Source organism: Fundulus heteroclitus, chromosome 3, assembly GCF_011125445.2.
Source record: "Fundulus heteroclitus isolate FHET01 chromosome 3, MU-UCD_Fhet_4.1, whole genome shotgun sequence".
Classification (NCBI taxonomy): domain Eukaryota; kingdom Metazoa; phylum Chordata; class Actinopteri; order Cyprinodontiformes; family Fundulidae; genus Fundulus; species Fundulus heteroclitus.
The window spans coordinates 32,777,132-32,803,752 of NC_046363.1; the positions used below are offsets into that span (position 1 = coordinate 32,777,132).

Consider the following 26,621-nt stretch of genomic DNA (forward strand, 5'->3'; position numbering starts at 1 on the left):
TAAGCCTGCAATCCTTTTATGATTCCCCTTGTTGGTGTTTGAGTACAAATTTCTGACTGTCAAACTGTTTTTTGGCTTTTACCATACAACCTAAGAGATACAAACAAATGTGTCTTTTGCAAAACAGCACAAATGACGGAGAATAAAGGTAACAAAGGAAACATTTTTGCAGAGTTATCTGTTATTTGTTGACACAGCACTAATTTAATACTCCTGATTATTGGATCCGGAGAGTTTATCAAGACACTTTTAAAGTTAGTACAAAAAAGTATGGCTCCCAATGATGAACGCTCGGAACTATGACTTTGCATAACAAGTAAATCAATAAAATTTTTATTGTCAACTACAATTTGCATTGCAATAGAAAAATACTTATTATTGTACACTGATTTGTTATTTTTTTTTATCTGTACAGATAGCTTTTTACTGGATTTAATTGTATTGCATTGTCAAGTAACTAGGATTAAAGTAGACTATTAAATCTACATTTAACTGGATTGTTGTGGAACTTGATCTTAACTGAACTGAACCAAAATTGGAGTTTATATACAAACGGATATGAACCGGACCAGTTTTTACATGTAAACTTCCTTGAAATTACATTTGCTGTGAATTGGTACTTTATAAATAAACCAAACTGAATTCAACACATGACTACAGGCATAGTAAATTAACCAGCTACCCCTTAATTTCACAGTATCACTCAGTAGGTGGTGTCTGTAGGGAAATACTAGTTTATGCATTAAAATTGCTGCTCTCTTTGCAAACTAACTTTTAATTAATATGCACGTTTGAATTTGATGTTTTCATGAGAAAACAAATGAAATCAAAAATCCATTTCGAGTTGTAAGAGTTGATTATAACTGACTGAAAACTGTGATTTCGGTCACTTTGTAAATTGTTGCGGCAAAAATAGATTTGTCATCTGTTGAATTTACTTATGAGCTTAATCTCTACCAAGCATTTAATGAAGCACTGGCTTGCAGTTCATGTGAAAATAAAATTTAGCATTCCACGGCACATACTGTGGAAACCAGATGCTCATATACACTGCATAAAAAGACACATTACCATGTTTTTCTCACATTCGGGCAATAAATCAGGTTAAACCTTTCTTGTTTCAGGACAATCAGGATTACCCAGATTATTTCTTTCCCCTAAATGCCAGAACCCAAAGAAGTATTAGAACATTTTCACTCCAAATTCAGAAGTTTGCATACACTAAAATTACAGTCCCTTTAGATAATCAAGGAACGCCCAGATAACAAAAGACCTGGTGAAGATGATGGCTGAAACTAGTAAGCCGTAATGGAACAAGCCTCGTACCAACAAAGGCTGATACGCCACTCATCAAGGAAGAAGCCAACTGCATCAAAGGCAGCGTTGCAGTTTGCACACAATGAAACACACCTTAATATTTGGTGACATGTCATGGTGAGAGATGAAACAAAACAGCCATTTTTTTTTTCATTTTGAGGGAAAAGGGGGAATATTATATGGAAATATCTCAGCAATTTTTTAAGACATCCCCCAGGAGGTTAAAGGTTGGGCACAATTGGTTCTTCCAAATGGTCAATGACCCAAGCCATACGACCAGTTAGTTACGAGGTGGCTTAAAGACAACATAGTTAATGTTTTGGAGTGTCTATCACATGGCAATGATCTAGAAGACATGGAAAAGTTCTGGGCAGGGCTAAAAAGTTTGTGTTAGCAAGGCAGATATTAAAACTGACCAAGTTACACCAGATCTATCGGTAGGAATGGGCCTACTTCTCGCAAACTAATGTGAGAAGCAAAGTCAGATAGTTTAAAAGGCATCTTTTCACTAAATAGGAAGGAAATCTTCTGAATTTGAAGAAAGTTATCAAAAGCTCTTTTCATTATTTTGGCACTTAGGTAATGCAAAGATTGTTTTGGTAGTTCTAATTAATCTAAGATTGGAAATGTTTAAAGTTCTGTGTCTTTTTATACAGTGTATGTCAACTTCTGGTTTCATCTGTAAATCCTCAGTCCCCGTCCTATACGGTTGACTCTTTGGGTCCTTCTTGAGCTGCGTTCTTGCACCCATACAGCCACTTAATGACACGAGCATTTCTCTCGATGATGGACACGCCAGTGGGAAGCTGCTCCGCCAGTTCTTCCTGAAACAGCCCGTCTCCCGAGTGGCGGGAGAACTCGCTGGGTTCTGAGCCGCCGCAGCCGTCCCCTGCTACGCTGCGCAGGGCCAGCGAGAGCGTGTCTATGGAACTGGCATTAGAAAGGAAATTGTCGCGGCCCAGACGCTCTATCATGTCCACGTCCAGTCCGCAGAAGTCAAAGAAATGCTCCTGCTCTGATAACGCTGCCGAACAGCGTAGACGCAGGTCTGATTTGGAGCGCTGCAGCTCTCCGAACTGCCTTCTCCGTGGCATCGGTGAGGCGCGCTTCCATGGATCACTGTCGTCATCATGTCTGATGTTGATGACGCCTCTGTTTATTTGGTCGTCGGGGCTATTTGTAAAGCCGTTTGTTGTGGTTTCAAATGTGCAGTTAAAACCTGGACTTTGGATTGACTCTGGGGTGCGTTCTTGGTCCGTTTTGCTTGACCTCCGGGTCGTTGGTCCTCCATCTGTAGCATCTTTGTCGTTGGTCCAAGACATTCTGGAGTCGCCATCCCGCGATGGTGCTTTCTCCTCACCAATCACCATCTTTTGGACTCTTTCACCTCCACTCTTGTCTCTCATTGAACCCTGGAAGAGGCGACGTACGAAACTATATCCCTTCATCTCGATGTTATTGTTCTCTCCCAGTGTTGAGCTGTTGGGGCTCTTGCACTCCTTCTTCTGCCTGTATATTAATAGAGAGTCTGGCCTCATCATACGTTTGCCTGTACTCCGTCTTAGAACCGGGGCGCTGTGCGGCGCAACCAGGCTGTTGATTCCAGGCGTCCTGGGGCTTGGAGGCATAACCTTGCTCCCGTTGCTCCTGTTATGCGTTTTAACGTCAACGGAAGTCCGTCTGTTCTCTTTTCTTGCATCGTCGTTTTCATTTTCGTCTTTTGAGGTGAAGGAGCCGGAGAGGGTGGAGAAGGGGGTGTTGGATGAGCGGCGTGGGGGAAGGCGAGGGGTCAAACTACCAGGGACAGAGATGGCTCTCCGAGGCTGAGGCGGCGGCGTGGTGCAGGGCACGAGCACTGGTTCTTGTTTGGTGTTGATCACCTGCTGGCTTTTGACGTATTTGGCTTTGTCGGCCTCAAGCCTCTCCACAGCGCTGACTGAACGGCCGTGACCGCCGCCGTCGATCTGCCTGCGCAGGTAATCCGGACCCTTGTTGAGAAGCCTCAGAGGAGAGGGGGACCCGATTGGAGTGAGGGGTTTCATGTTACTTCACTGAGCTGGGAAAGACATCAAAACCCGCAGCTTCTAAACTGGCTCAGAGCTTCCGGTCCCCACAGTGAGCTGTTGTTGGCTTTGGGGGAAGCTTCTAAGAGCAGAAAACTACAGCAGCTCTCATTCCCGTTTCTCACAGCTCCGGAATCTTTCTCAAAGGGTTATGAAGAAGTGGCAATCCGCGTGACCGCAAAGTCCAAGTTTGCTGCTGTGTTTTCTATAGATAGCTTGCAGTCTCTTTGTTGGGCGGTGGAAGAACTCAGACTAATTGATATCTCTATCTAGTATTTACCCAGGCATCTGACCAGGCGGGGAACGGGGAAGTGCTTTTTTTGTCAGCCAACAGTGCTCCTAAATAAGATGCTCCCTGCCCACAGCGTTGCAGAAATAGGCAGGGGTGCACTTTGAAAGGGCTACTTCTTCCTCCCCCACTGTTCCCTTCTCTCCTTTCGTCTCTTAACTGCACCCTTCGCTGTTGATCTTCCTGGTGGCGGCCCGCCTCGGTGAAATTAGATATAATGGCCTCAAATATTTGTTTAGTGCAGATCTTCCAAGGGCGACAGGTCAAGACTTATTGTTTGGCACCCGTCCCGGATGAGTTGACCGATGGCACTCGGTCCGCTGATGGGGCAGATGGCGAAGAAGCGGATCGCGTCCTCGTCCTAACCTCTGCCGTGGAGACCCCTGGGAGAGAGAGAAAGAGAGCGGTTTTAGTTGGATGTGCTGCTCTCCGGGGCCAGGCAGCGGAGACCAGATGGCAGAAAAGGAAAGCGGCCCCTAAGACTCTGCTCAGATTGTGCTTATTTTAAAGCCAGAGGGAGCTGCATGACTGCAATAGCCAGAAATATGGAGCTGACATCTTTGAACATTTGATTATCATCAGGCTTGTGTGTAAACACAATAAAAATGGCATCGCAAGTCATCCACAAAACAGAATGAACCGTGACTGAAAATAAACTGAACATGGAGTCTGTTGTCCAGACAGGATGATGGCATGTTTCCCTCTGTCTTTTCTCTCTTTTTTTTTTTTTTTTTTGCGCAGGAAAAGAGCTTTTCTTATTCCGTCGAGTCATTTGTGTCAGCTATTTTTGTCGTTAACGTCAAAACAAACAATCTGTTTTGGCATCGGTTCATCTGCTTGTTACAGTTAATGCACTGAAACAAACTTTACAGGCAGAGATCTGTCCAAAAAAATAAAAAGCACTACTTTAAAACAGGCCAGTAAATCATGTTATAAAAACGGGTCTGACTTAGGCTGCTGTAATTCAAACCCGCTTCTTAAGGCTTCTTAAATAAAGCCATACACGTCCGGAGAAACAACTGTTTCATAGTCAAAGCTCTTCAGATTAACTAGCTCGTAAAAAGGTTGAATGAGCAAGTTTAAACCTAACAGACTAACCTGTTGCGCCAAACGTTAACCACATTTCTTACTATAATATTTTACATTAATTTCATGCTGCATGCAGATTTGAGGGGGTAAAAGGCAGGTTGCATGTGCTTATAACAGACTAGGCTCTACGGGAGGAGTATATTTAGCTAGAAAACATCCAGGCACGGTTATCATATGTCTGGATGTGCATGCAGTCATGGGTATTTGCATGTCTGCTGTAGTTTTACACCTGAGTTGTGTGTGCGTGTGTCAGCAGAAGGCAGAGAGACCATTTAATAAGTGGTATTTTCTTCCCGCAAACCAGACCCCCCTGATTTCACAGGTGGTTTATGGTCCAAATAGGGAGAAAAGTGCTCATTGTCTTTAACAGGACTGCAGGAGGGCGATTATTGTTGTGCTTAATTTTCCTTGAGTCAGCTTCAAGTGTTATCAGCAGCTACTTTGGTTTTTCCTTCCCAGCAAATGGAACAAAAGCAGCGAGGGGAACGGGTCTATTTGTCATCGCTACTGTAATCTGCTTGACATCGCCAACAGGAAAAAACGTGAACTCGTATTGACAAAACCTCCCATCTCAAAGCCGGAATTTCTTAAATAACAAGTATAATTGTGAAAATGTGGAAGCATAGAGCTGCCACAAAAACAGAAATACATAATGTCAGCGTAAAAACTTTACTACACTAACAATGTCTTCCCATGCTTGTACAATACATTATCACGCTCTGACAAAATATTTCTTAATTACCATATTCATGTTTTGTTTTGTTTTTTTTTTTACATATAAAGATCTTTCAATAAAAAGATTATATTGTTAACATGATGATATAGTGTACAACCATGAACACTGCATAGTTATGCATAGTTATGTTTCTGTGATGGTCAAATTTTGTAAATGTTTGCACTGACGGAAACCTATGCTAACTGAATTTTTGAATGTGGGTTGTAGTCCAGACTTTCGCACAATCATAGCTGTGATGCATCACTGTCACATGACCAAACAAAAAATGCATGACCAACCCCCCCCTTTAAACACAGGCACAAGAGGCCACTAGATAGAAGTAAACATGGGATGTTAAAATCGGCCCAGTTACACTTTTCGGACCGATGCGATATGTTAAAAATTCACCAACATTGGCTGATATCGATGTTGATGCTGAAATATTGTGCATTCCTATTCCTAACAATACCTTTTTAATGGTGGTACAACACTTTAAAAATTATAAATATTTGTGTTACAATAACGTGACATTTATATCGTGCAAAAGAAATCTTAAAATAAATTGTAAAAATGTCACAATATATAGCAATAACATGGAAAAGGGAATGTAAAGGTCTCTTTTTATAAAGTGATATACAGCTCTATTTAATTTTACTGTCGTGGCAGCTCTACACATCTATATCAGATTCATCTTTGGCCAGTCACGTGTGTCGATGTCCATATGGTCCATATGTCGATGTCCATATTAAAAAAAATAATACTAAAATAACAAATGAAAAAATCTATACTTTTACAGACATTTCAAGAAACCATACCAACACTGTTCAGACCACATTAGAGAAGACAGAAGACAAAAACAGATTTTAGGAAATCTCTGGTCGACTGCATGACTATTATGAACCAGAATCTGTTCATCAGGAAGGCTGCACACCAAAGCTGCTCTGTGTTTTTCTAATATTTTACATTCAAACCTCCTTTCTTTCATGGGACATCCTGCATTCAGAAACGCTGTCAGCCTTTAGCAAATCTCAAAGTTACAGTATGGATCTATATTCTCAGGGGAAAACACGTGAGACTGATGTTAAGGTGTTGTTAGCTCTGCTAACGGCACTATTGGCTAATACAATATACCAAACAGTGTAAAATATCAGCTTTGTGGTTGTTTTGTCTTGTTTTACAGCACTGCTCGGTAACATATTCCACAAATTCTTGCCTCTGCTCCTGATTTAAATAGTTAATGTACGCTCAAGGCAGAATGTCTGACTTTTTTAGTCTTTTATATTCTCATGTTACAGTTCTTAACAGGGAAGCAGCAAAAATAGATATTAGACAGTCAAAGCTATATAGAAACTAGAGAAATGAAATCTGCCCTCTGATCAGTGCATGTTTCATGACCACGAAAGGCTTATTTGCATTTTGTTCAGACTTTGATAACATCAAAGCAAACTACACAATTTTACTCATTTATCCATTTCTCCTATTGCCAGAAGCTGATTCAGGTTCATTTAGTTGAGAAAAAGTATTGACAGGGTCAGGCAGCATAAATACTGCATTTCACATAAAAAAATAAACAGAGGCAACACTTTGCAGGCCAGCTATGCAAAGCTCCTAAGGTGTTTTGAAGAACATCACCGGCTTTGCTTTAAAGAAATACAGCAAATACTCAACGATGCATGAGACATTCACCTTGTGCAAAACACATCTAAATTAATCAAAGCTACCTGGAGAAATTACAGCAGTTTTTTATTTTTCCAAAATAATTTATAAGCATCTCCATATTTGTGTGAGAAAATTATATTTAGTTCCTGATTTCAAACTGCTTTATGTTGTTATGCACCAATTCAAATCAAATTCACCTTTAAGTTTTTCAGTTTTAACCATTATTCAGTCCCTCCAGGAAGATGTGATTTTGCGATCACAACTATTAATGCCAGTTTAATCAGTATTCGCAAACTTTGCAGAGACTTGCAACTTTCCCACAACTCCTCCTCAAATGTAACCTTAGGACATTTTGTGTTTTCCTCCTTTTCTGACCAAAGAAGCAACAAGAAGCAACAGGGCAGAAATTTGACCAATCCCCTTAGCTCCCTTCTTTTTCAACTTCCTGTTTTCCTTGTTTCACAACACTTTGGAAGCTGAACCTGCAAGATGTAAACGTGTGATGCTAAACACTCACATTTGCCATCAAATATCAAAATGCACCCAAGTCAGTTTCCCAAAGTATCGCATGAATGCTGGAATCCTTTTTCAGTTTTCAGTTTTCAGCTCAGTAGGATTTGCGTCAACAGTGTATACAGTGCAAGTTACCATGCTGGCCAATACATGAATGGCCAATACATAATTCTTTTTTTGCACTTCGACAACTCCTCAGGACTTTATTTTATCTGTAAAGTATCAATTTTAAGAAGGTATTTTAAAATGTTATCTACACTTTATCTACACGTACTTTTTTTGGTAAAGGTTACATGCAATGGTTTTCCAGCTTTTTTGTAAAATCACACTAATAAACAGAAATTTTTTTTGCAACTTTGACGGCAACTTCTTGAAAAGGATGCTCCAAAATCTGTAATTTTAGGCTGCATTTATCACAAAAAAAAACCCATTTCAACTATCCTGGAGGGACTGATTATTACACAAGAGCTACAACAAGTTCCAACTCAGCATTGAATTTTAGTAAATAAAGATATAAAATGTAAAGTTTTTCTGCTGCAAAACATTCCCACCGTCAGAACGTGGTACAGCTGACTGTTCTGTGTCTAACCAGTCTGTAGCTTCTACTAATGTTAAAGTGCTGCTGACGCTTTAGAAGAAGAGCTAAAGTTTCACTATAATCTACTGCATTCAGTCGCCACGCCCCTTGCAGAGCTTGTCAAATGGCATGCCACTGTAAATTACCTGAGGAATGGAGGCCCTGGCATGCTGGTTAGCTTTTCCAGATGTTGGAGCCCGGGAAAGCCAGCCATTGTTTAGGCACAGACCCGGGAAAAATATCTCACGACAGGTGTGGAGGTAAAAACAGAGACGGGGCTATAGCATGAAGCAAAGACATATGGGTGAAAAATGGGGAGGAAGTGGAACTGGGGTTAAAGGTCAAGTTGTGGGTGTTTGGGGGTATTGCTGAACTGTTCCTCTGGAACATTCAGTTCCCTTTCTAAGATCAAAGCTAGAAAGCAGCAACTGATTTTACTCAGCTCCCAGCAATACAATAGTCTTTAATAATAAGGCTTACTTTAAAAGACTTAAAGCATGACAATAAAACAATATCCCAAAGAATACTACTGGACAAATATCACCATATTCTTGACCAATAAAACCTCAAATTATGGAAAGTAGCAAACAAAAATAAGTCATAATCTACCATTAAATATTTTTTTAAAGCATATAAAAAAAAAATTCTGACAAAAAAAAACCATCTGTTGTCCTACAAAGTCATGTAGGTGGTGACAATATGACTGTCTTTGGCAGCATGCTTGAATAAAACTGAAAAAGAAACGTTTTTAAAAGGATATTTGTCCTTTAAAATGAAGAAACTTGTATTTACTTGATCACAGGCTTGATGCTACATATTTATAGGTATATGTTTACACCAATTCTAGTAAATGTCTCCGCATTACTTGTAATACTTTATTTGGATCTATAGTTTTATTTATATATATATATATATATATATATATATATATATATATATATATATATATATATATATATAATATATATATATATATATAAATAATAAAAAAAAAATATATATATATATATAAATAAAAAAAAAAAAAATATATATATATATATAAATAAAAAAAAAAAAATATATATATATATAAATAAAAAAAAAAAAAAAAATATATATATATATATAAATGTTTGTATATCTGGAGCGTGTAACAAAAGTAATTTCCCTGAAGTATGTCTGATTCTGATACAAGTGTACAATCACTGAATCTGATGTCAAGGGTCCCATTTAGATGTCATCTCTTACTGGAAGAGCTAACTTTCTAATCGCACTTTTAAATCTTACTGAAAACTTTTAATTAACGGACCCGTTAACGGACAGATGTTTCCAGAAAACACTGATTAAATGTTGTAATAAAAACTGTCGGCACAGACTCAGACACAACTGGGGAACAATGGGCCCCATTAGCTCCATTGACCGTAATGAGCCAAATTAGTGCCCAGCCCATTCTCCTGTGATCTGAAAGCTTGTGAAAAGCGTGAGACCGCTTTTGAGTTTCTCTTGTGTTTCATGACCTCCTTTGTCTCCCGCTGTGGGTTGTCATTAACCTCTGAACCCTTCCCTTCTTCTCTCATCTCTACAGTGAACACCGCCTCTGTCTTTCCCTTCAGAACGCTGCCCTAACTCCTTTCCCCTGCGCTCCCTCGCCGTCGCTACCCTCTCATTTCCCTCGCTTCTTGTAAACACATGCCTGACCTCTCTGTGAATCTGTATCCCTGTCTGGCTCCTTTTACCGTTCCTCTCAGTATCTGAGGGAAATCTTCAAAAGCATTTGTCCCAACTTGGTCCAACATGTATGGTGTTAAAAGTGTTTTATGTATGGGAACCGCATCTGTTTAAACTCCAGATATGTTAACTTTTTTTTTTTAGCAGCCTGCTTCCTGATGAGTCAAGGGGTCCTGAGGCTCATGGCGTGATGAACAGAAGCAGAAATACTAACTTGTAAATAAGTATTTCTTTACACTTCCATTGTCCCTTTATATTTTAAAGGCAATATTGAGAAAAGGTCTTGAGCGACCTTTAATTTTAAATGAAATTGCTTCTAACCAACTGGACTTGGTTGGTAAATCTGTAATATTGACGTTCAGTTATTCATCTCTGGTCATTCTTTGTGACATCGACTGCCAACTTAGGGCTCTCCCGACCAAAGAGGACCAACAACAAATACTGATCAGTCTCTGATTTTATGGAAACTCATGCAGTGTCACTGCTGCCAGTGACCAATGCCTTTGAAGCACTTCCACTGCTGTCTTTTCTTTTCTAATCCTCCTTGCCCTCTTTTCAGACTTTCTCAATTCTAGCAACACATTGCGCAATCCGGCACAGGAGTTAGCTACACACGTTCTGACAGAGTAACATGAGCCGCTCTGATTGCTGTTGATCACTGGTTGAACTGAATATTTCCAAAACTATATATGATATAAAATGGAATGATTTCTAATGGCTGCTGATAACAGTAGTCGTCGCATATTAACAATAAAAAGTTGCATCTATTAAGCCACTGACTGGATGGATGGATGGAGCACACGACAATAAATCTGCTTGAACTTTGTCAATGTTTGCTGAATTTTTAAATAAGACTGTGAAGACATTTGAGCAGAAAAAAAGGTTTAGATCATTTTGGATTTTTTATGATATTTAAGAAAACACATTATAATGAAATGTACTCAAATGCTCCATAAAAGTGCATCTCATAAGCTTTGCACCAATTTGAACTGGTGGATTACTCTGGGAAGACAGATAGATCCATCCATCCATCCATCCATCCATCCATCCATCCATCCATCCATCCATCCATCCATGGATATCTGCTTGTACCAGATATTTTTGGACTTGTATTGTAAACACCCCTCCTTAAATGAAACCAGCCCTCTGGTGAAAACTGTCTTTTAGAAAAACAAATGTCCAAATCATGAATATTTTGTAATTTTTGAATTTCCCTGTATCTTTAGTCTGATCATGCTAATTCAAGCTGTGATCTGTGACATCAGCTGTCTGAAACCCTACTTTAACAGCAGCAAATAAAACATTTAAAGGAGTGTTACACAAGTTTAAAGGTTAATTTTTTTTCTTTCCCACACACCTTATAATTGCTTGACGTGTAAAATTAGTTATCCTCTATTTGCCGCTGTTCCCTCTATAGGCTCCATTAGTCAGTTCATGTAAGTGATTTAGGTCATATCCTCTGGCTGTGACACACTGCATGAGTCTGTCGTAATCAATGCATTAGCGAGAGAACACGGGATAACTTTAATATTTATGGCTTTCTTACCTCAGAGGACATTACGCTTCTAAATAAAACACCTGTGCAGGTACAGCAGCAGATGCTTTTTCTCTTCTCTCAGGCGCGTGCACAACACTGATGTTGTTACAGCGTGTCGCCAGAGGGGGCAAACTTTTTCAAAAACTCTGGAACATGCATTATGCTCCTTTAAGAGTAGATGTATTAGTAGCAGTATGATCTGTATCAGTCTTATGCCCTGAAACTCCGTTCAATTGGCTCAATATCCTATTTGCATGCAAAGTGTGCAAAACAACAAATACTGCATTTCTTTCTTTCTCTGAACTAATCGTTTTCTTCCTTTTTAGCATAAGCTAACACATGAAACATTGCTACCCAAACAAAATAACAGAGTGGCTGCCTTAAAAATAAAAGCTGTTTTATTTTCTCAAAAATAAAAGTGGCATATTCAGATTTGCACACAGAAATTACATAGTATACATGAGTGATAGTCAGAGTCGGACATCTGAAGGTCAGAGTTTGTCCTAGGGATGAAAAATGTTCAGGTTTGGATGGTATCTTCCATTGTATGGTGTGACAGGAGTTATCAGCATTTGACTGTATTCATTGTTTCCTTTTTGATTATTTTTAGGTCTTGCACTATGTTCATGTCCACTCTCATTGGGTTCGTAGCTGCCTTACTGGTGTCCGAAGGTCATTTAAAGTTTTTCTTTAGACCTTGGCAGCGTTTTTATCCATTCTCAGTCTCTCAGTCTAGTACTTGACAGTTTTCTGTGTTTTTTTTATTGGAAAGGCAATGAACTCTGACCAATGAATCATCTAAGCACGAAAAGTTCCCAAACTTAAAGGACGAACCTATACTGTGTCCACACGTAACAGACGCTGTAGCTCGGCAAACAATCACTGTTAAATTTAGTTTTCAGTAGATTTAGCAGCTGTTGTCTTGCTCAGGGAGTAGAAATGGATATAAGTTGAGCAAAAAGGCAGCTTAAGACTTTTTTATGGTACTGTAAAAGAGCTTTTGGTGATAATTTCGTACAACCGGATACATATTACATAAAATCAACCCTTTGGATCACTGACAACCAAGAACCCCACACTTAAGCCTACAATATTATTATTATTTTTTTTGCATTAGGCATCTCTGTCTTCCTTTCTTCCTTTTCTAGTCCTCTCTGTCTTGGCCCAGTTCACATCGGAGGCCTATACTCACCTCCAACGCAGTTTAAGAAAAACCAGATGCTTTTTGTGATCCCACATCAAGGAGGCCAGACGGCCCCAACAGAGACGTGTAAGTGGAAGGGAGCGTGGCCTTTCAATTTTATCAGCTGCATTGTTTGTGCCACGTGGATTAGACCCAAGAGGAAGCACACAGGGTGCGTTTTAGACTCTGTCAGGAGGTGCACTGTCAGGTACAGGCGTACAGATCTTTTCTAGTGAAAAATTAGACAAACAGGAAAATCCAGGAAGTGTATGTTTAGTGAGAAGGGAAGTCACAAATAAGCTCACTGGGCATCTGACCTCGGAGAAAAAGGTGGACAAAGGTTAATCTACCAGGTTAGTAAATTCACAACTTTCCATGTGAATTAAAGGAGATTTATGGTAATTATCAGCAATTGACCGGAATTTATTTGAATTCTTGGAAACACACACAAATGTTTACAGCAGGCTCACAAGGGGGAAAAGAATTGGTCAGACATGGAGGATGTTGCGGAGGCCCAAGAAATTGCCTGAAATTTAGCAAAAAGAAATCCAAGAAAGATAAGACAAAGAAGTCTGAAGGAAGAAGCTTTAGATTTCCATGTTAATTTTGACTTTTAAAAGGAAAAAGGTATATTTCCATGTAAAGGGATAAATTGGTCTTTTGTTGTCATTTTGTCATTGTCAAATTAAAACTGGCAGCAGATAAGTAACATTTTCCTCAACATTCCTCTCTTGATTAAAACAAAAAAAAAGTTCTACATCCAAATAAATCTGTTAAAATGTTAAAGTTTTCAAATGTCTTTTTTTTTGTTTGTTTGTTTTGCATGGATGTCTGCCCACAAGAAACCAATGTTTTGGATTATATGCCGTCTTTTCCCCATAATGAGCCCCTAATTTCCAGGTAATTCTCATAAATTTCCATAATTCCCTTTTAAAGTTTCTAAAAAAAAAAGTATACCTAGTTGCAGGGCGTCCTCTGATGACAAAATTGTCGACATCCTGGTTACCAAATATTATACCACTAACATACCATGCTTGATGGCTTTATGTATTTTGGTCATTAACTAACTTTAGAGCACTGACTTCCAGAAGTCTGCAGTAGAGTATGTTAAAGAAAAAACAAAAACATGACGTCATCTTCTGCTCCCCTAAAAGAGACATGCCTCCCTTTTTATTTGCATTATTAATGGCCAAGAACAATGGTTGTCCTCCATGTTCAGAGATAAGTGTTGACCTGGCTGCTTTGCCTCATTAGTCAGGGAGTGAAAAGGACAACATGGTGACAATAAAAGCTAAAGAGATGGAGCCATGGGGTACATCAGCTACTGTCCCCCCCCCTCAGACACAAAGACTCCATTAGCCAGTGGGTCTACTGCTGGGATTTATCCACGCTCATGTGGAGCAGCAGGAGGGCCACCTGGGAGGACTTAACAGGCCCCCCGACCTGAATGGACCTCCTTCTGAAACCGTAAAATCGACAAGATGGGCTCTTAACTCACTGCGGCTGCTCTTTTGTCATTCAGATCAAATTATCATTGGGACAGCTGAGGTTTCAGTGGACCAAACAAATGTGCTCTGACATGCTGGCGGCACGGGTAGCGCAGTTTGCACCAGGCGAAGCCAAAACAGCCAACACGCCGCTGTTTTCCACTCAGAACTGAGTGATATTCCGTGTCATATTAAAAGCGATTTAGCTTTTAAAACGTAATGCAATAATGCACGTAGGGGATGTAATAAATTTGAGAAATAACTGGTGTCCCTAACGCAGCTTGCTCCAATAAAGCCGACTGATAGAGTCTTCACGTGTATCCTCGCTTGCGTCGCCAGGCCGCGTTTCTTTTTTTCCTTTAAGGCTCAGGAAGGGTGGCGTTGCTGTTGATTACTGAACATTCCTGGTGTATAAAGTTTTATGAGTCAGTGTTTGCTTTTCCAGCACGGGCTTTTTAAAGGAGAGGTCACAGGGCACAAGCTTTGCATGCCAGTGTTTCCAGATTAATAATCACCTCAACTCAATGCCACTTTTGTAAACGGGCATGTCATTATAAATTGAATAATTATTCCGTTAATCTAACAATGCTGTAATCATCAAATGAGGTTCAGTGGTTTTATGAAGTTATACAATCTCTCCTCAAACACCTGTATGAAAGCACTTCCTGGAACTGAATCTGCCTCCACAGACCTGGGTTACTGTGCTGACCTCGCTGCAAACGAGTGAATTGCAGGCAGATAATCTCATGCAATCCCAGTGATAAAGGAAAACTAAGACCCTTATGGATAACTAAGACCCCTTATAAGAAGTTCTTATAAGGGTCTCATTAAGAACTATAAAATAAATGTATGCCAAGAGCCAAATACTCAAACAATAGAACAAAGTATAAAAGACAATAAGTCCGAAATAATGTTTATGTACATTTTCATTAACAGTCATTTTTAACTTCATTTTGTACATTGATTTATGGCTTGTTTTTAATACAGACCTTGCGTGTGTCTTTAAGAAAGACGACACCACAGCAATCCACGCTTTACATAATTAAAAGACTGCGGAAAAAGCCCAATGCTTTCAGTCAAGCAGAAAAGCAAAAGCTCTCCCATCTTAAATATAAATATAAAAACTGGAGTATTAGTTGTAAATGTATGGAGAGCCTAACCTGTAAAAAAATAGTTTTGATGATGAAACCTGAGTTCAAGAAAACAAATGTAAAACTGTGTCCAGAGTTATTCACACACATGGGTTCCATAATATTTTGAATATTTTTCCCACTTATTAAACTTGAAGTGAAATGTTCATTTTAAATTCCCCTCAGATAATCTGACAGAGGTTAATCTTTAAATATAAAATGTGCAAAAACAAAGGATGGCCAGACTCTCTCCATATAGTTTTCTTCTTCCATACCTCTCCAGACCTGGAACCCACCTAGACTCCATACTTTTCAAAACTGCATAAAAACTGCAGATAAAATCTAATGGGAATATTAATTTAGACAACATGTCGATTGCAACATAGTCAAGGATGTTTTCAAAACATTAAGAAACTATTTTGCATCATGTAAATGAGTCTACACTTTAAATCATATCATATTAATTAATAAAACATCCAAACATTGGCTTTGCCTTCACAGACCGCTGACAGGCGAATAACCCTGCGATTCAAGAAGTTCCTCCTGCACGGAGCTCTCCTAGCGAAGCTATCAGGTTAACCAGATAATTACAGGAGTGTGTGGGCACAAGGCCCCGTCTTTGGGTACGCAGCATTGTGTTGGTGACTTTTGCGTGTGGGAAGAGACGGCGCAGTGAGAGGTGTACAAAGTGCAGCGAGGTGGAGCTAAGTTTGTAACTCCGTGCATCCAGATCTGGCTCAGATCAAGCAGACGCAGCAGCTCTAGACAGCATTGTTTTGGAAATTACGACCACCGCTTGCTGCTCCCTCCACACGCCAGCCTGGCTTATGTGGCCAACAACAAAAAAAAAACAGTGTGTGTGTGTGTGTGTCTCTACGTGTTACCGGGAATTCACTGTGCAGCTCAGAAAACGCTGTCCTGAGGCTGTTTATACGAGAGCGGAGCAGAGGCATAAATCTAGGCACATCCCTCAATCTCCCAGGGTCTTAAATTATGAAGCTCTGTTCTCATACATCCTCATTAAGATCTCTGCTGGTGTGAGTCCTTCAGAGAGACAGCTCCGTCTGGCACGCTGCCAGAGGTTTTATTTCACACATTCGCTGCATTTTTCACACTCTGGCGCTCGGGTCGTAAAAGACGACCGCACGAACACTCGCAGTCAGTGGGGTTAAAAGCGTGCACCTGTTTCCTCCCCGTCAAGAGGGCGTAGAACCAGAGGAAAACATCTTGTTGGGGAACCAACACTACATCTGCAGCGTTATCCTAAATGCTGACGCTACCAACGCATGTTCTAAACATTTTGGCACTAAGTTGTGAATGTTTGTGGAGAAACCTGGAGCAGAAAGCTGCCCCGGTTGTGTCTGCAAACACCGGCTCATCAATGACGGCCCTGCTAAACTCCGTCCGACCCCTCCTTATGTGGGACAATGCACTCGCCACTTTAAATGTGTCAGCAGCATCGATTCGGTATCCACTAAACAGAGCGGTTCTAAAGGGCACAACTTCTGAGCTCACTTTTCATATTAAAAAACTTCCCATAGAGCAAGTTCGTCAATCATGTTTTATCAGACAAAAAATAGCATGTTTTTTCTAAAAGCGCCGCGGGATTTTGCTTGTTACAGTTAAGCCCATTAAAGCCCTCCTGCTTTTTTTTACATTTTTAATGCTCTTCTGAGACATTAAATAATCATCACTAAATAATGATGATGCACTCCTTAAGCGGGGGTTATTAATTATTAAACGTTCAACGGGGCGAAACGGCTAATGCAGCTCATCTGCCGCATCGGGAGAGAGTGTGAGCAATTTGGTTAAATTCGACCGACACAGCTGAAGGACCGATTAAAACCGAACCATGACTTTTCATATTTCACAGCAGTGTTATGTCTTCTGAACAGGGCTGAGAAGTCAGAGTGAAAACAGATCTTTCGGACAAAATAAAAACATACTCATGTTCAGGGCCAGATATGAACCGCAAGAGGGTGAAGCCGACCTGCGAGGTCACCGTAGGACGCAGAAAGGCTCTTAAACTTAGCAAAAAGTGTTAAAGTTGTTGGAAAAGAGTAAAAGTTTGACGTAAATGTTTAGTTTTGTTACTGAAATTATTATGTTTTCATAACTTTGGCCTTACGCCTGAAAGTATCAGTTGTTGTTGGGTTAGTTTAGACTACTGGTGAACAAGGTAGGGGTAGGACTTCATTGTGGATCATGAAACTTCAACTCTATGTGAATAGATCACCTAGAGGAAACAATTCAAAAAATAAAATGGCTGACAAAAGCATAAATTCACAATTATTGTTACAAATAAATGAACAAAATTCATTGATAAATAGCTGTATATTTGCAAATCCTTCTGCCACTAACTGGTGTTCTGCTAGACGTTCCTAAAAAAGCAACTAAAAGGGAGTTGTTGTTTTCCACTGTCGCCACATGCTTGCACAGGTCGATGGATTGCTCCAAAGTCAGTGAGTCAATGCAATTGGCTCAGGCTTCTTTTGACAAATTATTATTATTATTATTATTATTATTATTATTATTATTATTAAGACTTTAGCCTTGTAGTCTGATTGAGACATTTACAAGAATTTCTTCTTTATTGCGTTATAACTGGACGTAATTTGATACTGACTCATACTCATAGAAGTAATTAGATTCATTTGAAATAAAGTTATAGATAACTGGATTCTACAGAATAAGTGTCTGTCTTGTAAACTGACCCCAGAGGGCATTTGGTGGCATATGTAACCCTTAAATTACATTAAACAGAATAAAAAATGAGCCCAATGACTTTTGTGAATGTTTGTGTCATCATTTATGCCGTTACCTTAGCAATGTTTGCATAGTTCATCAAACACAGTAAGGACTGCATGTCTACATTGATGTTATTTTGAGGGAAAGAACTTGAGAAGTTTGTTAAACACTGGTTTGACACCAACACTTCTTCTCTGCATGCCAGTTTTGGGATGGATCATCATTTAGGTTAAAATCAAGCTTGTGGCAGGCAGGGTAATGGTGCATAAACACATGAACAATGGCTACTATAAGCTAACTTGATTATCTGTGTTGCATTAAAACCCAAAATCTTCAACTAGAAGAAGAGGTACAGGTAGTAAAATGATACATTCTTGGATTCATACTTTATCCTTCTAAAACAACCCTAAGGAACAACTACAACAAAGGAATCATCCAAAAAATGTTTCATAAAGACCCCAAAAGAAGCTCTTATGTTTTTTCCTTGCTGCCATTTACGCTTAGCCGCTAACCTCCACTGAACCAGCCGGCTGTCTTCTCTCATTACCGATCAGCCGACTTGCTTTGCCTCTACTGCACCAAAGTGCAGCCCAAAGAGGACCGTCCGTTTGTCCCCTTCTCCTCGAATCTGAAACCACGTGGACGAATCAGAGGAGTCGCATGCACGGGCTCATCCTGTTGTGGAAAGGGAATGCCCGGCTTTGTGCCATCTTCCTCATGGATGAACGGGCGCAGCGTGCCACGGCTGAGATTGATGGGATGTGACAGAGCAACAGAGGCGCTCGCTCAGGCTGTGAACAATTACAGAGATGTGAGAGCAGCGACGAGAAGGGCTGCTCTCACAGCTGTCACCTACTCGCATGGAGGCTGTCAGGAGATCAAAATCTGGGGATGGAACTGATGTAATAACAGCAGCTGGACTTGAGTCTAAAACAACGACAGGATTACAGAAAAAGGAACCATCCAAGAGGCCCGTGGCAACTTTGGAGGAGCTGCAGAGATCCCCAGCTGAGGTGGGAGATTCAGGACAACTATCAGTCAGGCCCTGAACAAATCAGAATCTGGCCTCTAACGAGGAATGGCAAAAAGAACATTAATGTTGAAAGACTGCCAAAACAAGCCCCGTGTTCAGTTTCACTCATCCCCCTGAACGTCCAATCCTCTTGAATAAACGTGGTGATGGCAGCATCATGCACTGCAAAAAACAGAACTTAAAATAAGTAAAATGTTTTTGAAATGTGTGTATTTTTCCTTGATTTGAGCAAGTAAATAAGATGATCTGCCAATAGAGTAGGATTTTTGCACTTAAAATAGGAACAATTCATCTCCATCGTCTTATTTCAAGTGCAGTATATCTAATTTTCTTATTTTAGAGGTAGAAATACTCACTCCATTGGCAAATAATCTTATTTACCTGTTCAAATCTAGGACAAAAACATTAATTTTAAGAACATTTTCCTTATTTTTTAGATCCGTTTTTGCAGTGTGCTTGTGGGGAAAGAGAATCGGTTTAGAGTAGATGATGAGCTGGATGGACCCAAACACAGGACGGTTCTAGAGGAAAACCTGTTAGAGGCTCCTGAAGACTAAACGTTGCAGGACACTGGCCTTCGTGAATATGTGTTAGAATGGCCTAGTCAAAGCCCAAACCAGTTCAGCATCGGACGCTGTTTTAAGAAAGTTTCTGTTCCAAGGGTTTCTCCTTCAAATCTGACTGAACTTGAGCTGATAAAGGGAAAATAAGTGTGATGAGTAGAGCAATCATTGTCAATATCACAATCAGTGCAAAATATTTCATAGGCTGCTACTTTTCTTTTGTCATACATGCATGCTCCACGTCTTGATACAATATTTGGCCAATCATATGGCCTCAAACTGCCCACAAAGCACCACAACCGATGTAGATTTTCAGTGGCTGAGATGAGACGCTGTCATCAGGATCATGGAGGGTGGCGGGAACCATCATAGTCAATGTCGTCACGGCAACTTTCAGGAATAATACAGTGTGTTTTAATGAAACGGCGCAGGCATAGTCATAAAGATTAAATCAGTCGGGACTCCCAAAGTTAGAGTCAAACACTCGGAGCAGCTAACACAAACTAAATGTAAATCTGCCAACAAAGACAACTGACGTGAACATTTCTATCCAAAAAGCACTTTATAAGAGACTTGTTCCATTTTTTGGGGGGTTAAAAAAAAGCTTTGCAATCCAAATTGTTACTTAAGTGAAGGAGATTCCACACCCTGATGTTTACAAAATACAAGAAATGGCAGCTTAAGCAATAAATGGTAGGTTTTACTTGTGCCCGCAGCCGGCTGCCCTGCGTAACGGCGGCTATTACTTTAACATATAGTGTCTGCCTCAATACGTTGATGCAGATTGTAACTGAGGAGCTCAAGTTTTCACAATGTCTTGCACTTTTTTTTCCAATAATCTCCTCCTGAAAATTGCTAGAAGGTTCCCCACAAACCTTTGGCACAATGGTCCAAACAAGGCGACAAGAAGCTGTAAATTTAAAATTATATGCTTAGTGGGTGTTTTTTTTCTCCCCCTCTCTCTGCAAGCGTTTGAAGTTTTACACTGCTGTGAACGTCAAGCGTCTAAAACCAGCTGCTGGTCTGAAACGCACACACACACACACACTAAACACACTCTGTGTACCCAAAGGGAAGATGATGTCATTAGCAGGCTACGTTTTCCCCTTTAATTAGAAACTCGAGCTTCCCACCATAACTTGGGGGTCTTTACATGCAGCCACTCAACAATTGGAGGGGGTTAACAAAAAAAAAAACGAACGTTTAATGTTTCTGTTGAAAAAGCTGAGTTTAAAAGGCTGTGCTCTCCGGGAAGGCAAAGCCAAAATCTTAAAAAAAAAAAAGATGCTGCGACGGAGTTTCGCTCTAATTGATAAAAAACACATGAGTGACCCATTGTGAGCTAAAGCCAGACAATGTCCTGTGGTTTCCGCTCGCTCTCGGCCGCGGGCACTGATGTGGTGCCCGTATTTAATCAGATTAAATACGTGCTCAACGACTCAAGCTGAAAGAAAAAGAAATGGTAAAACTGAATAATACAAGATTTAAATGAGGGAAATGTTCTCCATGCAGTAGATCAAGATGAGGTCTTTAGCATGTTGGTGTCTTGTTTTTTTTTTCTTCTGCCGGTTATAAAGCTGCACGAAGCTGGGTGAGTTAAACATTGGACCCCGTGATGCAGAGAGCCATAAAATCAACATGCTTCTGCAGGTTTTTCTTAGTATTGTATTGCATTACTGACATCATCACGAATGCCCCCTCTGGTGCTGTGAACCAAGCCAAAAGGCATAAATAGTATTTGGTTTCGCCGTGATAATAATGTTAGGACTCCTGTCTACGCCCCCAGATGAAAACTCACAGCTCTGAACCTCTGGCCTCTCTGTCGGGGAACTAGAGGACGTGTTGTTGTTGTTTGCTCTGCAGGAATCTGGAGCAAACACATTACTGCTCCAAAATCAGTAAATCTGCCTCATATGTGGAGTCTTTTGCAGCGTTCGGGACTGATGTTTCACAGTGTTTTAAGGATCTGGTCTTCAAACGTGCATTTTCAGCTCCAAACACTAGTGTCCCTTCCCCTTAAACTATTTTACATTTTCTTAACCTCAAGCTTCTCTGTATTATATTGCTATTTGACGCGATGCACACAAAACAGAGCTCAAACTGGTGCATAGTTGTGAGGTGGAAGGAGAAAAGGGGTTGTAGTTTTCTTTACAAGAAGAAGTGTGGCATCCATATGTATTGAGCCTGCTCAACTCCGATCACTGAAAAGATGCAGCCGAGCACTCCATGGTAAATCTGGAGGAGATCTGCAGAAATCTACACCTCTATTAGTCAAGCCCTCCGCAAAGCCAGTTTTAATGAAAGAATGGCAAAAAGATGGGAATTCAAATAAAAAAGAAGCCAAAAGACATCCTGTGTTACGGTTTTCAACAAGCCATGTAGGGGACATACACGTGTGGAACAATGCGCTCATGTCAAATGAGGCCAAAAGGGCAACATGCAAAGCTATATGTGTGAAGGAAGACAACATCAACACCCTCCAAACTGTGTAACATGGTGGTGGCAGCATCATGCTGGGGGGCAGGCATCAGGAAAGCTGGCCAGAGTTAAACGGATTGTGCTACATACAGGGTAATCCTGGAGGGAAAGCACTTCAGACCCTAAACATAGAGCCACAGCTACAGAGGGATGGTTTTAAACCTGGGGAGTGCAAACTTTTCAGCACACGGGCTGAAATTGTCAAGTCAAAAGCATTTGAATTAAAAACAAACAATTGTTATGCTGTAAAAATTGTTTTTACCTCATCTATAAAATGTGATCATTTCAAATAAAAAAATTTGTCTGATTTTCTGTAGCAAAGGGTTGTGGAAATCATTGTAGATCTGAAGGTCACATGTCATCCAGCTTGCAATTTATTTTGGGCTCAGTTGAAAATAAAAAATGTTTTTGGTCTATCGATATAAGAACATGGCTTGGGTCAGTATTTGATTGAAAAAAAAAAAAAACGTACTTTATTAAGTAAGTTTTGATAGCAGATTCTAATACACCATAGTCTCCATATGAGTAAAAGTCATTGGATAGATGTGCTTTTTACTATGAAATTAAAGTAAAAATATGGTCTATAAAAGAAGAATGTAGGATTCTTTTACATTTACTTTACACTTTGAACTGTTATATTTTATCATGTGTACTAATTTTGCCCTAATTAAAAATCAAAAGTTTCCGTCTGCACCAGCCACCTGTGCTGGTGGGGAACATCTTTCTTGAAATGCTGTGGTAGTGGGAGGAGTGGGGGGAGGGGTGGGGGGGGGGGGCACAAAATCTTTACAAGGGCTGCAAATGGCCCCAGGGCTGCACTTTGGACATGCCTGTTTTAGACCAAAGCTCATGTGTTAAAACGGTTCCCTCAGAGTCCAGTTGCAGCTCCCTGGGGATCCTACACTCTGTTTGTTTTTGCACTCCTTTTGTATTGTTTACCAGTAGATTATTGTTCTTCTCACTAGTTATTGTTTTATCCGTGTTTCTGTTTTACTCCTATTTTCCTGTCAGTCCGTTGTCAGTTTACTTAAGTTTGCTTTATTCTCTCATGTCCGGTCATTCATTACTTCAAGGTAACCACGGACAAATCGACGTTAAAGCCCGAGTTCAAATAGGAAACTTATAGCCTACCAAACTTAAAATGGATAACAGGCTGTAACTTAAAATGCTTACTGCAGACTGCAGTAGATGTCTTCATGCATGCTGTCTTTGGCAAGAATTTACAGTGAAATTCTCTATTAGGAATGTGAGTTTTAGTTTACATATTAAACGCTTTGTACAAAATCCGAGTCCTGATAACTGATTATAACCACAACAAAAACTGAGGCAACTAGAAGTTGCAACGTATAGATATCTAAAACACATAAAACACAGCAGAATTGGAGTTAAGCATTACCCCTTAATTTAACCATTAACCATAAAAACAAAAACTTAGTTACCTTCATACTGCCTAACATGCAGCAGTTCCCTGTTGATCACTGTTGTGTTCAGCTGTTGATGAGATCGGCTGCATATGCATCTTCTACGTTCTACTAGATTCATTTTAGGTTTCAGGAAAGGAATAAACACCCTCTAACCGTTCGGGATAACGTGCGTTTGAATTGTATTTTCTCAACTAACAACATTTTATAGGTTTATTTACTATCGTTTTTTTTTTAACAAAATCATTCTGACCCCATTGCTTTTAGTAATGTAACATCCTGGGATTTGTTGGAGGCTAAGAGGGAGCAGCTGCTGTAGGTATGGGGCGTCTCCATTCGGGACGAATCATGATCGCTGATTGGTCAGTCACTGCCGAGCCTTCAAGATTGACTCACAGGTGCCGTCACGTCTATTACCTTTCCTCCTTTAACCTGCATTAATGTGCTTCACCTGCGGTTCCTCCCATCTCCTCCCCTATATAGTCAGTCAGTCCAGTCACACTAGTGGTCAGGTCCTCTGCTATGCTACCCGGTTCTGGTCACCACCTTGTTGTGTTCCTGGTTCCTGTTTTTCCCTGCCGGCCTGTCAGCCTTTGTTTCTCATTATTTAAGAAATTTTTCCCACTGCATTATGCGACCTCTAAGTTCTTGCCTGCACCTTGGTCCCCGAACCCAAACCCAACTCCTGCCACATACAGTAAAAGACTTGCAGCTTTAATTGCAGCAAAAGGCATTTCTTCAAACTGTTGCCTAGGGGAGCCTGAACACAAACACATGTAAAACATTTGATTAAAAAAGAAAAAGAAAACATGCATTATGTACTTCCACTTCATGATGTTTTGGGGTACTTTGTGATGGTCTATCACGTGAAATCCCAATGAAATACAGTGAAGCTTTTGGTTGGAACGTGACAAAATTGATATGCACTTTTCTGCAAAGCACTGCAAAGTGAGTGAGATCTATGGGGTTTAAACAGAGGCTAAGAGCAAAAAGATCCAACTAAATCTGTCTCCAAACAAATTATCCTGACAAAACCTGAAAATTGATGAAGCTGAAAGAAAAAGGCAGAATTTTCATCCGAAGCGGTCACTTAAATCTTTAAAGTTGTCAGAAAAGTGGGTTAACTCATCTGCTGAGAAAAGAAAAATCCCTTGATGTGCTCAAACGCTCCTGAGCAGCTGCTGTGAGGACCTTGAGTGGAGATTATTGCTGCGTCAGTCTTTATTTTTACCACAGAAGTGTCTCTCAGTGCAACTAAAAGATCCTCTCTCCCTCAAGAAAGCGAGAATAAAGCACCGCCGGGCAGATGAGCTGAATCAAGCAGCATTACGTAACCGATCAAAGCGACATGTGCTCACCTTATTTTTTTTAAAAACGTCGGGATAAATGTATTCGGGAGACACGTGTGGTCTGTTTAGTCTGGCCTCTAAGTTGTTTATGCTCCTGATCCCACTCAAACCGACTCCTGACGCTCATGCAAAGAGGCAGCACAGAAGGGGTTGAGGTGGGTCAAGGTGGTGGTGACCCTGAGGGCACACGATTGTGCCTGATAACTTTGGAGTGGGTAGATTGCACGGCAGTCACGGCTGTGTTTTCCTTTTGCCGTTTTAAGCATCCAAAATAAAATAAAAACAAATATGTGTGAGGAATAATTTGCATTAGTTCTTTATTTGCAGGACAGCTCGTAAAGCGGCTAAATTAACGGACACACAGTGGAGGTTTTGGGAAACCGAGCCTGAATTACGTGCAGGTGGATATATTTCAGGTCAAACCTACAGAGCCATAAACCCACCACCTCATGTCGTCTGTATTTGCCCTAATGAGAGCACAGGGGTCAGCCAGCTATCCCATTCTCTCCATACCAACCAGCTAAACTGGGCGTCAAGGTCTGTGGATTGGTTTACGCCGGACAAGATAAATCGATGCGCTTGTCAACTTTTCTAAATATCTGCTTGGCTCAAATTAAAAGTCCTGCTCTTTTGTTTATGGGCTAAATATACAGCCACAGACCATCCTGGCCATCCTGACAAGGATAAATGACTTTACAGGGCAAACACTGCAGGAACAAGCCATAAAGATCTCAGATAAGAGTCATACATTAAGCAACTTTAAAAAAAGGAAACAAATTATAATACATTCAGAATTTATATTATTAACAGTCCAATCATCTCCAGTAGTAAAGTCGCTATGACATCAGCATATCTAGTTTAATTAAGCCCACTAATTCTTTTTTTAATTTTCTATTTTTTTATTTTTTACAAAAACACTACATGTAATCTTTACAGCAAAACACGGAGAAGAGGAATATGATCAGCCAGACCCACAGATCATGAATCAATTGATCACAGCGTGATCGGCTTCCCGAACATCGCGACCCACAGAATGCCTCCCAAATCAGCCTCGACGTGAACCTATCCGAGTCAAACTTTTAACATCCCTGTCCGGACTCACCTCGTTCTCTCGGGTTATCCACTCGGTTGGCTTCCCTGGTCCAGCAAAAGCGTAGAGATCCGGAGCGTAATGACAGACGGTCAGCGTGGCGCTGCGCTGCGCTCCGCTGCTGCTGGAACACTGAACGGAGCGCAGAGCGGTGGAGAGGAGCAGAGGGAGTCCCGACCTCCCCTTCACAGGAGGAGGAGGGGGTGTGGTGGGCAGGTACGGAGCCGCGTCAAGAGAGTCCTGGAAGCCACGCAGCAGCGTGGGCTTACAATGAAAGCTGCTGTGGCGCCTCGTAAAAGTATTCGCACCCCTTGAAGACGGTCTTGTTGCGACTTCGCAGACCGACACAGCGTGGTGCATAGGTGGGAACTGGATGGATGTTGATTGTTTGCAACATTTATGCAACTTGAAGTGTGGCTATTGCATTCTTCGGTTTTACTCTGGTGGCCATTTAAAAAAAAAACAACAACAACAATGCGGCTATTGGCATCATAAGTCATCGTTTTGTTGTGAAGTCTTCCAAGTTTTGTTGGAGCAGACCAGGGAACACACAGCATCATGAAGACCAAGGGAAAAAATGAACACGCCAGGCCAGAGAGTAAGTCGTGGAGGGGTTAGGTTATAAAACAATGCCACACATGCATTCAAAAGCCCATGCAGTGTTAAATCC

The 26,621-nt window shown here is 40.6% G+C and overlaps 1 protein-coding gene across 1 annotated transcript; it reads right to left on the minus strand.

The window, feature by feature from the left end:
• Window positions 1–372: 372 nt before the first annotated feature.
• Window positions 373–26,100, minus strand: si:ch211-107n13.1 (FAM110_N and FAM110_C domain-containing protein). The gene is made up of 2 exons (XM_036135246.1): window positions 25,964–26,100; window positions 373–4,052 (listed from the first exon to the last, which is right to left on the minus strand). Exon 2 carries the CDS (start codon window positions 3,357–3,359, stop codon window positions 2,019–2,021), a length of 1,341 nt encoding a protein of 446 aa, XP_035991139.1. The 5' UTR covers window positions 3,360–4,052; window positions 25,964–26,100; the 3' UTR covers window positions 373–2,018.
• Between the last annotated feature and the right edge of the window lie 521 nt (window positions 26,101–26,621).